At 38.2% G+C, this 16,421-nt stretch overlaps 1 protein-coding gene across 1 annotated transcript in view; it reads left to right on the forward strand.

The window, feature by feature from the left end:
- The window catches only part of unc-13-4A (BAI1 associated protein 3), a 166,504-nt gene that overhangs the window by 96,158 nt on the left and 53,925 nt on the right, over positions 1-16,421 (forward strand). The window contains exons 6-7 of the mRNA XM_071595945.1: positions 7,525-7,741; positions 8,887-9,132. Of these exons, the coding sequence (XP_071452046.1) occupies positions 7,525-7,741; positions 8,887-9,132 (463 nt within the window). The remainder of the gene's footprint in view (positions 1-7,524; positions 7,742-8,886; positions 9,133-16,421) is intronic.

Below are 16,421 nucleotides of genomic sequence, written 5' to 3' on the forward strand. Positions count from 1 at the left end.
TCAGTTGTAGATTCTCAATTTGTACCTTTCTTTCAACATGAATTAAATTCTCAAGACCCAAGTGGTAAGTTGGTACTGATTTGCTCCCTTGTTTTATTCACCCCTAGAAACAGAAATCAGGTGTTGCTTATACGATTTTTATGCCCGGCCCCCTCCGCTTCAGACTTACTCGTAGAAAGGGCGTCGGAGTAATGGAAACGCCACTTGGGAGTGAGGGTCTTTGCCTAGGCCTAAAATAAAAGACCGTTGCATCTGATGTCCCCACCTCCAGCGGCTGGCAGTCGGGCGGGAAAAATCAAGTGAGGTCGCCGTCGCAGAAAAATCTCAACGGGCTTTCCAGACGGTGGAGAAAAATACTGTAGATACATGAATGTATGCACGGTGCCCAAACGAAAGGATCCCGGCAAACGACATGTTTTCGGGACTTCCTCCTTTGAATTTCCAGAGTTTCTGCCACTCGCTCCCCCTCTTTCATCTCCCTCTCCATTTGCCCCTCCGAATCTATGTTTCCATGGATACTGCCGGTCGGTAGCCGCGATGACGACCTCGGCAAGGAAAAAACACACAGAGTTTTCCACACACGAACGAACGCATGCACAGAAAGGGTACGATCCACCGATCCAGTACGTGAGCAGATCTGCGTTCAAATAGTAAAGGAGAGGACGGGGAGAGAGCCTTATGATCTCGCCAACCGCCGGCGAAGCCGGGGTCGCAGCGGTCCAAAGAGAAAAAAGACCGATAAAACCGACGCCTCCCAAACAAGGTTGCCAACTCCACCAGGAGTTTGCTTTTCCAGGATATCCTCAATTTCACTAACATGCTGATGTTCCCGCTCCCACTTCCAATTTGAAGCTTTTCCTTCCGCCTAAAATGAAGAGTGTGTTCGCCCTAAGGGCTGTGTGTTGAATCGTGATCTTTTCAATTTTTATCATTAGTTATTACCAGGATCGTTTCATATCTGGAGGGGAGCGTAATTAAGAACAGTTAACCACGACGATGGAATAGTTCAATCATGATCATCATTATCATTGCCCTTGTGGCTGAGATTAACGCTATCGAGTCTATCAGTAGGGTTTAGGATGGAAAATCAGCATCTTGATTCAGAGTTTAACCTATAACAAATAATTATTCTGTAAGAATAAACAGCTATAGACAAAATTGGACAATAGTTGGACGGGTTAAAAAAACTCCCCTTTTGATAGGAAGGCCTAAAAATCTTTTTAAAAACCAAACGAAACTCCGTGACTTGGCGAATTACTGTCCACAAGCTTTCAGGTCGTTCAAACCCTAGAAGAGGGAGAGGCTCCCTATTACATTGGTACTGTAATTTATATTTTATTAAATATAAGAGGGAAAACTATTTTGGCAAACCTTCGTTTTGGCGTGATGCGATTATACTACACTACTTTATACACTGTAGTATTTAGCATCGCTAAATCACTCTATTACGAACTGGAGGAGCCACAGATCATTTCTTTCTCATTTCGATAACTTACTTGATGGAATTCTCTCGATGAAAAGATTCCACAAAATATTAGATCCATTCGGATCTCCTGGAAAGGGCAATTCAAAAGAATGTGTCTTCGAGAGAGTGTGTCAATCACGTAAGGATTCGTCCTGTGTTCGCTTCGAGCACAAAGAAGGTTGAATATCTATAAGAATAAATGTGCAAAATGAGTTTTAATATTAGGCATTAGTGTAAATGAATATTTCGAAGTTGACAAATTTTTAAGACCAATCCTAGGAAAAATTGGCGAAATATCCGTAAATGTAATCTCAGGAGCAGGCATAATTAGACGGAAGCGATTGAGCTAAAGAACCTCCTGCGATAAAACCGTCGACTCATCCATATAAATTTAACGTAAAATATGATACCATAGCGGTGCAAATACTCAAGCCTCCAGCCTATGTCAGTGACGATGAGGTGGAATATGTGCATAAAATCGTTGAATTGATAAAAAATACAAAAAGAGGAGGAAATTTAGTAATGCTTCGAGACCGGGATTCAATTAACGGAGAAACCATTGTAATAAAGAAGTAGGAAAATACAGTTACGGATTGAATATACGGAGTAGGAGAAACCTTATTGGAGCTCTGAAATTGGTCGGGATTTATTTGTGACAAAGGCGCTGTTTCCAAATGGCATCTGGAGGGGGTAGAGATAAAAGATGGTCTGACAGAAATTAAATAAAAATTGACTTTATCCCTAGGGATGAGAGATTTACAAAAAAGTGGAGGAATGTAAAATTATGCAAGGATATAATATCGATAGTGGCTTCAATTCAATGCAGATGAATTCCATAAGAATTCTTTGAAAGCCACGAATGAGAATGTAGGTCGGTTTGAAACCCTTTAAAGGAATTAGTTAATCATATTCTGACCCTAAAAGGCGGAAGAAAAGGTGTACAGATTAAAAAAAATGAGAAAAATATGCCAATAATTGTAAGAAATGATGTCATCTGATAATAAATAATCAATGAAGGATGGATGTAAAAATCCGAGTGAAAATGTGCAGCATAACCTTGACCAAGAAAATTAAGTTATTTCCGAACTTTGAGACAGCATTGCCAAGCAAAGGACAACTCCATTTGTGATTTACATGGAAAATTCATAATGACGAGAAACTATCTCGAAAAAAGAGAAACTGATATTTATGACAAAAAATGAACTTCTACTCATCGGTAGTGGAAAAATTACCGGTAAATGGAGCACCTTGAATCTACTGCATAACATCGCGTCTAGTAAAAAAATATTGAATAAGGCGTTCTCCTAGGTGGACATATTCATCTGTGATAAAAAGATAACGTACACAAGAGAAGTAACACCATGGATTTTTTTTTATTTTTAATATTGAAAAAAGCTTTTTTTCGCAAAAAGAAAAAGAATGGAATAGAAAAGTGGGAGAACTTTAATAGCTGACAGTTCACACATCAAAAATCTAGACAAGAATAATTTACAGATGCTAAATCAGATAATTTAGATGAGAGTACTTAATTAAACTAAGGATAATTTACAATAAAAAGAAGCAAAGGAACAATCATGGAAGGAAAAATATAAAAGTAGACTAAAAAACAGCCCAACTTTTTTTCACCGCGTGAGCCTGGGTAAAGCTTTTGAAAACCTAAAGAGCATGGATTACGAGTGTAGATGATCTTCGCCGACTGAGTAATAATACACTCTTTACATAAAGAGTGGTAAGGAGTGATCAAAATACAGACATAACAAAAATAAGACAGATGTCCATTTACGCGCTTCCTTTTCATTATCTACATCGAGAGAGAGACCGAGATAAAAGATTGTGTCAAAATTGTAAGGAATGCATAAGCAGGCCGTGATTAAGGGAAACAGCTACTGACACAGGAAAATGAAGACCAGACGAAGATACAAAAGCCTGCATTTATGGAGATACAAAAGTAGAGCATCAATGAAAGCTAATGTAAAACGCAACAGTGGCTTGTAGTCGAAATAAGACATTTAATTCTAAAATTAAAATAGAGAGGCCAAACATGAAGGAGAGAAAGAATTTGAAAAAACTAACCTAGTTGGAGTGATTTTATTTGGGAGAACAGTGTGCATAGAAATAGAAGAGAATCCTCTGAAAGATTCTGTTCGAAAGGAAAGATAAACATTTCCAACATCCCATTTCCACGCGTGCAGAAATAAAAACGCCGACTCGAAAATAGTCTCCTTCTGCAGCGCTTAGGGAGAGTTTGCGAGGGAATGAACCCGGAAAATGGTTTTAGTCACGTTTGTGTCCAGTGCCGTGTCAAAAGCAGACTTTGGGCTACGGAGGTGACAGGACCTTTAGGGGTGGGGAGGAGAAAATGTGGGGTGCCATGGCAAAATGAATCCGTGAAGAGAAGTTTCAGAGCAGGAGCAAAAAAAAGAGGGAAAAATAGAGGCGTGACGGACTCAAAATGGATGGGCTTGGGACGGGAGCAACGGGAAGATCACATGATTTGATCTAGGTCAAGCATCGGAAGAAGAGTTTACGCCTCATGGGCTACGGCATTCTTTCTATGCCATCAATTCAAGCCTAACATTTATTCACTGCGTCACTATATTTTTGTAACCCTGAGACGTTACTTAAGTCTACATTTTTGAATAACTTTAAAAGGTTTCTAGGCGTCACTCTTTAGAGTCATGAGAGGTAAATGGAAATTGGAAAGAACTTTCGCCTTATCTTTATTGCTGCCTGATCTCTATAAAGATCTTGAATCAATCTCCTGTCGTTAAAGCTCATTCCTATTTCTTTAGGGTACGCAGAAGAATTACATTCAATTCCACGCTGTCAAAGGCTTTCTCCAGATCAAGGAATGCGATACACGTTTAAATCGATTGACCTTTCTGCATCCTCTTCTATACAATGGACCTGGGAGACAGAACAGCTTCTCTAGTATTTCTATTTCTTCTAAATTCAGATTGGTCCACAAATATACTTAATTATACTTTCTTCTTCATTCTTTGATCTATTATTCTTGCCAAAATCTTCGATACATGGGTCGTCAGACTGACTGTTCTGATGATTTCACATTATTCCACCCTTTTCCTTTATGATGCAAAGGCGATTACATTCTTCTTAAAGTCCATCGGTATTTCTCCTCTAAGATACTTATCACATATCAAGTTGTGCGGCTGTGATCATATTCTTATTTCCTAAATTCTTAATTAATGCCGAGGGTGGTGGGTTTTTTTTGCTCGTAAGTCATGTGCTGCTGCATTAACTTCAAACCTAAGGATATATCTTCATATATTCTTCAAATAAATAAATATATATATATATAATATCTTCATATATATATATATATACATATATATAATTCTCATCTTTTTGGACATTATCCTGTTTTGGTAGTCTAGTGAAGTGGATATACGTTGAGCATGTCCTCTTCTTCATATAATGCTCCAAATACTCTTACCTTCTATTCGCTTTATCTTCACCCTCGTTCAGAATTCCTCCATTTCTCTCTCGAATGGCTGTGATATTTTCTATAGATTCATTCGTATGGTGCCTTATGGTTCTGTTAGCTACTTAAAGTTTTCCCTGGACAATACCACGCTTTAATTTTCCGCACAGGGTCTTCATCCATTCTTCTCGTGCGCTTCTGGCTTTTCTGCTGATCTCATTTCTTAACTTTCTGTAGCTTATCTCTCCTAACTCATTCCTGGAACTTTTACATCTGTTTCTCTATTCTAATTAATTATTTCTTCAGTAATTCATGATTTCCTTTTCACAGGTTTCCTTCAGCTTTTAGTTTCCCTCGCCGCTACTAAAAATACAGTCATCATTTCCTGCCAACTTTCTATTTTCGATTATGTGTTTACATGTTTCAATATCCTTTTTCAAATTTCTGCTTAAAACCCAACCGTTTCTGTTTCCTTCAATCTGCATTACTCTCATTGAGAATCCAGTGTCTTATTTAGTTCCTTGAATAACAGTTGGTACTTCATTGACACTAAATTGTGGTTGTTGTTGATATCTTCCCCGGTTAGCTTTTGCAATCCTTTATTTGGTTTCTCAATCTCTTCTTCACGGGTATGACGTCAATTTTGTATCTCTTACATCTCTTAGCATATTCCATCTGTATCATTTTCGTTATTGCTTCCTAAAGTGCGTTTGCCACCACCAGTTTGAACAGTTCGCAGAATTCCGAAAGACTGACTATTTCATTTCCTTTTCTTATCTTCATTTTTTCTCACTGGCCTTCTTCATTTCATTCTCCAAGAATGATTGTTCTTTTTTAACATTTTTATTACTTCGGCGATACCATGGTAACATGAACCACCTCCTCTATGCCATCATCTTAATCAGTCGTAGGCATGTGAACTACGGTACCTGCATGTTTGTTGCTATCTTCCCCATAATGATCTTTCAATGTGTTGTTGGAAGCTATTTAATTTTATTGCAACTTTCATTCGTAATATTATCGCCGCTCCCAAATTTCCATTCATGGAGCCCGTCTGAATGATCCTGTCGCAGCCACTCCAAAAGTTTCCTTCGTAGGGACTTTCCATCTCACTTATATCGAAAATTCATAACCCCATTCTACGCATCTGTACCTTTATATTCTCTAACCTCGCACATGTCTGAAATGACCAAGAATTCCAAAATACGATTCTGAATTGATTTTTGACGTTCGACAGATGTGCTCTCTCTCTGCTAGTCCCCGTCTGGTAATCCGAATGGGGGACTAGGTTACCTCCGAAATATTTTAGCCCAGAGGGTTATATCTCATTGTTATTGAATTCAATAAATGAAAAGTGGTGAGCTGCTGCTCCTCGAGATGGGCAAGTGATGTTTCCCCGCTGCCTTCTACATCGCAGTGCTACAACTATTAAATTAATTTTTCCACGCCTGCCATGGGATAATTGTCTCCGTATTGACCACTTTTGTCTCCACCTTAACTCGTATAGGGAAGAGCTATGCCCTCTCCTCCGCGTAATTATTAACCTCTTGTCTAGAGGCAGCAACTAGCCAAGTCACGGCCCATTTATCGTATAGGCTTTCGTAGAATTTTTAGGCCGTTTTGCCCAAGGATGGTCCTCTACGTCCTCCAAATACCGCCGATATTTTCCAAAACTACTTATTACTTGAGTCCACTCGATTATTTCGCAGCTAACCTCGCTCTTTACAGATCGAGTCACAACTCAGTCAATGGCTTGAAACTCAACCAGGGGTATATTAAAATAATGGGTAAGGCATTTAAGTTAGTATGTGTAGATTTTAGTTTTGTACTTATATAGGTTATAAGTACATTTATTCATTTTTAAGTCCCCTGATAAGCATTAACAGACGACAAGTTTCGTTCTAGTCAGCAAAGTTTACGTTTCTTGCATCGCATTTAATTATGCCATTCTCACTAAACTTCATGAATACTCATACATCAGTGGAGGAAATGGTTAAATTGAAAATATTTTCCCGTTGGATTTCAAAAAAACTATCCTTTTCAGCACAACCGTACCCCCCTGCAGCTTGTAAACAGGTAAATACAAACTTCTATCGAACGAAGAAACGAGCTTAGATATAGATAATCAAAGGCTAGCACATATAAAATCTAGATTATTAAAATCTCTATTTACTTCAATCAACGCATGAATGCCGTCATAGATCTCTCGTCATATCTTCTCACCCCCACATTAATACTGGAGACACCATGCATGGATTGCCAGCTTTCTATATTTGAATGTCATAAAATTAAAATCAACCTCCCGTGAGCAACTAAACATAATTATGTGAACCTTCATATACTGAGTATTCAATTCCGACATACTTATTAAAATTATTTTTCTGCATTCAAGCATTTATTTAATTGAACTGGTCAATTAAAATCAATGAAAACAGCATTTCATACATTTCCACATCTCATTCCTCTTCTATTCTTCATGCTGTTAAGTGAAACGATTATCGTTTATAGACCAGCTGGCAATCCCAACATTTGGAGCAAAATATGGATTCAAGCATGTTTGGGAGGAGCACCGAAATTATTCCGATCTCCGCTAATGCATCCTTTCTGACGGGGACAGGGTTCAGCGACCCATATTGCATGCTGGGTATTCAGCCGGGCGGGAACAACATTGGCGTCGGTATGGGGATGTCAGGGTCCGGTAGTGGCTCCATGCACCGAGACACGCCACCCGGATCGCCGAGGACGCCTCTGGAGTCGGCAGACAGTGAGGAGCGGAGGGGTGGCGGCTCAGGAGGCGGGGATTCACCCCACGAGAAGCTGAGGAAGCACCACAGGTAAGGAGATCAGGGATGAAGGAGCCCACCGAGTAACTCTCCTCGGAGTTACTCCCTCCGAGTAACTTATTTTTTACTCTTTTACATAGCTTTACGTGAGGCCTTAAGTAAACAACTGATCGAAGCCATCCTTGAGCTAATGAGCCCAACAATGTAGGTATCATTACACAATTTCGCTTGGTGAAAAAAGGAGTAAAAACGTTGGAATGAAATGTGGATAAGTAAACAAAACCATTTAACAAGGAAACAAAAAAATATTTATGAGGCAGAATAAGATGTTTACATACAGCCATAAACTATCGCGCCACTGTATTTCATATTTTTACAGCTGACTTTTACATTATATAGGGCAATATTCTCTGAATTCAACACTTCCCCAGTCTATTTCATTTGTTTTATCTTTTAACACTAACTTATTTATGATGTCATAGGCAATATTGGATGTAAAAGAGTTAATTTTTCATTTGATCAAAAAAGTGAGAGAATTTTTCAATGTACAATGTTTTCAATTTTCAATGGCCATCATCAATGCCATAAAAATTATAACTAGATAAAATTCAATTTAATTCCTACATATACCTGTAGGACCAAAGGCATGGCAGGTAATTAACATCAATTCGTACTCCCTGCATTAATATGTCTATCAACTACCGCGCTCAGTTAATGATCATTAAAAAAAATGTAACTCTTTCCTCAGAAGAAGGCTGAAATAATGTGACTTATTACTAGCAAACAGCCTTAATCCACTGTTCTTAAGCAAAATTATGGCCGACGATTGTTTTTCAAATCCGTTTTCGCAATTTATTCCCCATTTCCATCCGCCGATATTTCTTCGCCCTTGACTGCGAGCGATTTTCACAGTACTCGTTACCCTTGTTTGATTTCGCTATTCGATAAATACTCCATGAAAAAATAAATCTTCCCCGGTGGGGGGGAGGATAAACTAAGGGAACCCGTTCCTCCTCCGCTACTAGATTTTCAGGGCGCTGTTCATCAAAAGTTCCAACGATTTTGGGCGTAAATGCGAAAAAACGGAAATAAAAGAAAGCTTTCGATGTCGCAGTGGATCCAGAAGATCCTCAGCGTCCATCGCCCGAATTCGGGGAACGCCACTCTCCCTCCCGTTCCAATTATCCCCTCTCCAGCTTCCGGTTGAGCTTCAAGAGGCGCGAGCACGGCTCCGGTGAGCGGGAGCGCGGCGGCAGCGAGCGTGGCAGCCGCCGGGGAGTCGAACACCGCTCCGACTCGACGTCTGGCTACTCGTCCGCAGGGCAGTCCTCCACGCCCCCCTACGCCTCCTCCTCGTCGTCTGCCGTTCCCGCCAAGTTCATCCGGGCAACTTCGGTCAAGGCCCACACGCTCAACCCCCGCTGGAACGAGAAGTTTCGATTGTAAGTATTGATGGACGGTGTCGCTGATTTTTGGTTGTGGCAAGAATGCCGGAGTTGAAGTTGAATTGCTTTTGACTGAACTCACTAGCGCAAAAAGTTATTCCCACGGACATAAAATTTGGAAGGTTTTATACGGTGTCAGGTGGTGACGTGGTGGAATTATTCAAGAGTAAAAATGAGCAAGTCTTGGGATATTGAAGCAGAAAGTTAGGAGTATGCATACTGAAATGCACGAATTTACCGCATTGATTCCTTTCCCTTACTCCTCCTCCCCCCCCCCCAAACCTATTCCCATCTGATATTGCATATAAGATGTGACTAAGCAACTGTATACTCGTACTATGAAAGTTATCTAGCTATCGAAATTAATTTTATTGAAAACATAAATAAGTGGAAAAGGGCAAGATTTTTCTTCTTCCTGATGAAACTGAATTTATCCTTTTCATGAATCGAATTTCCTTTTCTCCTGAAAATTGGCTACCTTTCAAGAATGTGAATACGCAAATAGCTTAGTGTTGCCTATTTAAGTCCTATTTTAAATATAATTTCTTGAGTTCTAAATAGTTGAATTAGCGACAAATTTTCTCAATGTAACCGTAATGAATGGCTCATCATGGACAGCTGAGAGGCTAGCAGGGCTGATTCTATTTAGCCTAATTACAAGGTGGCTGCGTAAATAGCATCTATGCGATATAATTTTCTTGATTTGATCCTAAAAATTTATGTAAATAAGGAAAATTTTCAATCCAGCTCAATTGGAAAGGAAGGTCTCAAAGACAAGTCGTCCCCTTCAAGAGTGAAAATAAAAATTTGTTGCATTAACATCGTGGAGGACGACTTTCAATCAATACAATTGTTCTCAAAAATATTATGCTTTGTGTTAGTGTTTTTCAGTGGCGTTTATTACATTATTCTCGTATAAAAATACAATTCAGTGCAAAATATAGCGGTTTTTATTTCAGAATAGTCACTCAACAAATATGCAACAGAGCTAAAAACTTTTTCCTGGGATATGGTACTCAAATTCAAAATTATTTCACTTTCTGTCGATGTTCTGTAGCTCAAAATTGCTAACATTATTAATCGCGGATAGCGTGCACGTTTCTTTGTGAAAGCCTTAATTGATCTCGTGTTCGAAGACTATGATGCATGGTTATCTCACATACTTTATTCTGACAAATGTTTAACGCAAAATCCAATATATATTATGATAACGATTTATCTCCAGTATATTATCATTGTTTGCATTATTCTACCGAGCTAGGGTAGGTTTTTCGACTCATGGTTTGTGAGCACTGATTTCCATCTACTCTAACTAATGCGAGACAAAATATCCTTAGGCTTAATGCAACACGTTAAAATAACACTTTCTGGTATCTCTGCATATCTTGTACTTACCTACTACTTACTGCTTGCTTCTTTTTCCTACAATGCTATCTAAAACGCCTATTCTTTTCCTCCCACCACCTCCCTTTACCTGCATCCCCTTCTGACACTGCATATCAGATGTGAATCAGTCACCATATTCAGTATCCCATTACCTCTCAGTATATCTGGCAACCACTTTAAGGAAGTCGAATAGTCCTGTCTTCGAATTTTTCCCACTGGTGTCTCTCATCTCTTCACATACCTACTCTCATCCTTAGTTTTCTTTACATTTTATTTTTTCCATTCTTCTCCAAATCCATATCTCTTTTGGGTTTCAGATGATTGAAATCTCTTATTTCAATGACGATTTCAGAGCCGCATAAAACTACGCTCCATATGTAAAGTTTTCATTAGCCTTTTCGTTGGATCTTTACATTCATGTGAGATAATTTTCATTAACTACCCCACATTTATAAAGAATTCTTTAACAAATGTAATGCCTTTAATATTACTCCCCCCTTTTTCCTCCAAAGTACTTCCCAAATACTTGTAATGTTCCACCTATTCTGGCTTTCGTCCCCCAACTTCAAATGTATATCTGAGACTCCATATTTCTTGAGTGCCTTATTACCCTCGAAGTTGTCTGTTTTAACCCTGAGTTGACTCACCGCAAATTAAAATGCCTGAAATCAGCAGTCCATAATCTAGGAAGAGTATTTTGGGATCATTTTAGTAGTGTCATTTGATTATGACATTTACGAGAATTCTGATTATATTGAGAATCGATTATACTGGTGTTTTCCAAATTAAATAGGCATTTATTTTTACTTGGTAATTAATTTCTTTTAAAATTCTACCTGATTTTTTCCTTTTTCTAGATTATATTGATGTATTTCCATGCCCATAATTATTTTCATTTAAAGTTATATCAGTGCATTTAAGCATGGAAAATACCATTCAAAATTTCTTCATTGATTACAAGGTAGTAATTAAATGCTAGTTCTTGCCAATCAGAGAAAAATTCATTTAAAATCCTGTCAGATTTTTCTTTATTCATATTTTTATTTTTAATGGTGGGAAGAATATTGAAAAATTGTTCTATTTAAGGAAATATCTCGGATTTTAAAAACTATGCTTAACACATAATGAGAATTCTTTAGGTTGACTGAAGTATTAAGAGTATTAAACGGTCATATCTGCTGTCACAATGATAGATGCGTTAAAATTGTAGTAATTTCACATATATTTACCATCCTACAGTTCCAAAGTTATTCGTCGCATAGTTCGAATATACTATCAATTGGTTAAAACAATGGCATTGTACGGTATTCATATAACTGCTTCTTGATTTGTGATTGATCACAATTTTCTGATGATATTTGGGAAATAATAAATATTTAAATAACTACGTGCATAATAGTTACATAACTTAATCTAGACACGTATGTAGATACGTAGATTATGGATGGAATTCCCTTTTATTAACGCTGAAAATTGAGAAAAACGAACTAAAATCCTGATTTTCCTCATTACTTCGGATTTTGTGCACAACGACTTTATTGTAAATTCAAATGACGCGTGTATGGCATTGAAAGAATAAATCGATCACCATTTCCTTCTGTGTAATATCCACGTGGTTACTCTTGAATAATTGATGCCTACTGAGATATTATCCAATGAAAAATAAATAATACCCTCATGTGGGTTAATTACTTATTATTCATCAGTAATAATAAACTGCAGTGTTAAGAGTGCTGGAATCGACATTAACTGCACTGGAGGGGGTACATTGAGATGGTGATGCATTTTCCACAATTTTCAGATGATTTTCTGCCGGCTTTGTGTGCAGATATCCTATCAAAGGTTGTAAGGACTGTCAGTAACATTTTTTAATCATAGTACATATAAGTAATCGTAACGATGACTGAAGTAACTAATATTCAAATGTTTAAATGTTGTAGAGTTATATTTTTATGAATTTTCTTTGGCCAACCATTTCTAATTCCCAAGAATGGAAACAAATAAGAATGATGAAATGACTTTGGACGAGTGGTGGCCAATCCATAGTCCCAAGTGAGGCTTAGCTTTGACGTTGTTTCCCAATTAACGGAATTCTCAATAATCAGCTGTCAGCCTAATGCGTAACATCAATTGGGAATAAATAATAATAACGACGCGGTTCTGGATGAGTAGTAGCCCATCCATGATCCGAGGAAGGACTTATATTTGAAACCAGTGTTCAAAATACGGAGTTCTCAGTAAATACTCATCTTTACCGTAGAGCTCATCTTGCATAAGTCGGTTTTTTTACATTTTTTGGAAAAATGGTTGACAACTCCGCAGCCATAAGTGTCGTCTCTCGATAAATTTAGAATGCGGAAACAATCGCGGGGACTTTTTAGCAAACGACGCAAAATTCAATTCCCTACCTCTTTAAATATTTATCATACAGATAGGTACCACGCCAATGGCAAAGGCACCAACATCTGCGCCCCTTGAAAATGACCAACTCTTCCCAGGAATGGCTAGGTCTATCACGGCTCAACCCGACGATTCCATCGATGGAGGGAGTGAGAGAGATGAGGGAAGAAATTCAGAGTATTTTAGAGGGAAAATCTAATAAACGGATGAAAAAGTGCACGACGCACATTCCCCTCGTGCTATCTCTTCGCATGTCCTCCAAACTGTTCCATTAGACGTGCGCTCTTTCACAATCGCAAATCGATTTACGCATCTGCAGTTACTTGGATACAAGGATCCCTCTGCCTCATTCCGTTCGCCTTGAGCAACTTCCGTCCCGTGGCCCATCCCATCCCCCCTCACCGAACCTCCCACGCGACCTCCCCTCTCAATTCCCCTCTTCCTCAGTGCCTCTATCCACCCCTTTCCTCGCTTCGCGTGCTCCACCCGCCTTCCGAATCCCTACCTCCACTCAACCGGGCTTCCCTCAGAACTCTGAATTGAAGTGAGAATTTTAGCAAACTACCTTAATATTCCACCCAAGTTTGACCGAAGAACAAATTCCCATATCGTATCGCTGTAGTCTACGGATGGTTTTACTTTTTTAAACTAGCAGAAACATATTGGAAAAATGATCACACCAAGTTAAATCAGAAAATCGAATAGATATGTCAATGCATGCGTTCTTTTTATGTAAGTCATCCCCTACCTCAGTTCTACTTCGGGAAGTGGACATGAGGTCAAGTAGATTTATTTTATGAGACTGTAAATCAAATGTACTGATTTTTTAAATGAAAACCTACAGAAGATGGATTGAGGCTGATAAACATTTGTCATTAATTTATAACTCCGTTAACGCGTTGAATATTTATTACAGAATCATATGCTTAAAATTTCTACTGAAGTGAAACTAAATCGTTTAAGAAAATAATGTGGATTAATTAGAGCTGATAAGAATAGTCTTCATTTTAAGCATTGTTATAGCGTGTCAATTAAGGTTCTGTTGAATTAAAAATTTGAAGTACTTCAAAGTTGTAAGAGAAAAATTAATGTTAGGGAAACTAAAGCTCCAGTATACGAGACTGATAGCCTGGAACGGTCACATTCTGAAAAATTAAAACATGGGGAATGCTTCTCATATGTAGTCCCTCTATAGAGGAAAAACATTGACAGGAAGAAATTTTACGAGCATCAAATGCCAAATATGGGGTGTTTTCAAACTGACGAAGTACCTTGCCCACTCAAAGAAGATACGATTGCAGGCATGAAAAGATCACGTCAAAATATTCCTTTAGAATTCGATACCTGAGAGATCAGAGGCCACTGAACACATTACACCATGAACCAGACAGGATAAGAAATAAGTTTTTAAGAAGGATTCCTAAAAATCAATTGAACAGTTATAATTGGGATCAACATAAAATCTTGCATATATATGCAATCTGCGCATATCATCTTGCTTGAACGACCATGTTTCCGCGCCGCACAAAACCGCGTTCCATATCAGTTTTAACGAGCCTTTTCTTGAAATCCTTACTTAATTTACCTTACATCAATTCCCTTCTCTTTAAAGTTATAAAGTATTATTTTATTAAATAGTTCACAGGAATTTTGACCAAGAAAGTATCACCCGCCCAGGAAGGTTATCCACTTTTTTATGATACTTTCGAAATTGTTGTGGAAAAACTTTTTGGAGATAATTAGATACTTTGGATAACCCATTACTAAACTCAAGTAATATGAGTTTAAGATACAATTAAACCCCTACAAATGATAGTAGTCTATCTTGGGTTTACGATGATAAGATTTATCATCTAAAAAACCAGTCTAATTTTTAAAATTCTGAAAATATGCCAATGACTTGGTACGCCAAATGGTTTAATTCATTAGTATATTTCCAATGAGTATCTTAACCGGTCATCATAGAGATGCCATCAACTACAACTTACTCGAACCCTGATTTCGATAAGTGAGCGTAAAGCTCACCCTGAACTAAAAAACTCACACCTAAAGGGTGTGCAACTGACATATTGACTTGGTAGAGGGTACCATTTCCTTGTTCAGCACTGGCATTTTGTTTCCTACAAACTTAAGAAAATCGCACCGTTAGGGTTTTTTATTTGGGGCCCTACGAAGGAACAAATCGCCCCTGGCCCTCCGGCTATCATCGAACGCTCGATCAATTCGGCTAATGCGGCCCTTGGTGCAGAATCAGAAATGTATTTATTAGGAGAATAGTGAGTCAATGAAATTTCATTTTCACTTCCATCGGGAGATGTTAAAAGACTTGAATTTCCACTTTTTCGTATATAAGACTATATAGAGATTCAAGCTACTACATCTCAATTTCTTTTAACGAGGTTACTTGGGTGGCGAATATAAAATGGCTGTCATAATCTTTAATAAGTGATTCTTATATGTCCTTTCGAAGGATGAGAATTAATATTCCAGGAGGATGAGATTTGAAGGGATAGCGCATAAAGAGTATTCTTGAATCCGATTGAGAGGAACATTTGCTAAGAGGTTTCCAATTGAGTGGGAACTTAGGTGGTTGTTTCCGTTCTAATAAGCAAATGGTTATTTGGGAAAAAAGCAAAGCAGCAGGATCAAGTCGGTGGGAGGAGGTTGCTCACGTCTTTACTCTTGTACTGTGAATGAGGTTCTGCCTTTATTTCTTACCTAACCATGCTAATATTCCCTCTATAAGATACAAATACGAATCAAGTGATGCTGCTTCTTCGGGTTCCATATTTGACACCCATATATTTGGTTCAAACACGCATATTTGCGAAATAGATTTCGGCATTGTACACGTCATCCATTCCCCTTCATTTCGCTAATATGGAATTGGGATTATATCTCATATTCACTTAAATGTCTAAAAACTTCATGAATTAGCCCATGAACCTAAATTAGCCGTGGCACATATTCAGCTTATGACCGAGGAGTCAAAGGTTAAGCAGATATTTTCCTGACGCACCGTAGTGCCCCATAAGCTGTAGTGGCAAGTACTCAAAAATGTTTAATTTAAAAAGAGAATTTCGCATTTGCTGCTATTAGCTATTTTAACATGCTGAAGAATTTTTCTAGACCGCAGAGAGGAATTCACGAAAAAATTTACTACATAATACGTAAAAAAATCTTCCACAAATTAATCCGAATTATCTCCATTACGTTCGTGGATAGTCTGCGAATCTTTAGCTTAGCTTCTTAAATCCTGGTAACTGACCGGGCGTTAATAAATGAGGATCCTCTCTAAAGATTTTTGATTGATTAATACGGGTTTTCTTTCCGACGTCGACCCTCTGATGAACGAAAACGAAAGAGCAGATGAAGCGTTTTCCCTCGTCGATAACCGATCGAAATCAGCTTTTGCTGCGAAGGCCTTCGTTCGGCAAGAACCTCTATTCTCGATTTCACACGATTAAAACCTTTGGGGAACCGTTAATTAAAACCGTTTT

Source organism: Hetaerina americana, unplaced genomic scaffold (genome assembly GCF_022747635.1).
Source record: "Hetaerina americana unplaced genomic scaffold, ioHetAmer1.1.p SCAF_1, whole genome shotgun sequence".
Lineage (NCBI taxonomy): Eukaryota > Metazoa > Arthropoda > Insecta > Odonata > Calopterygidae > Hetaerina > Hetaerina americana.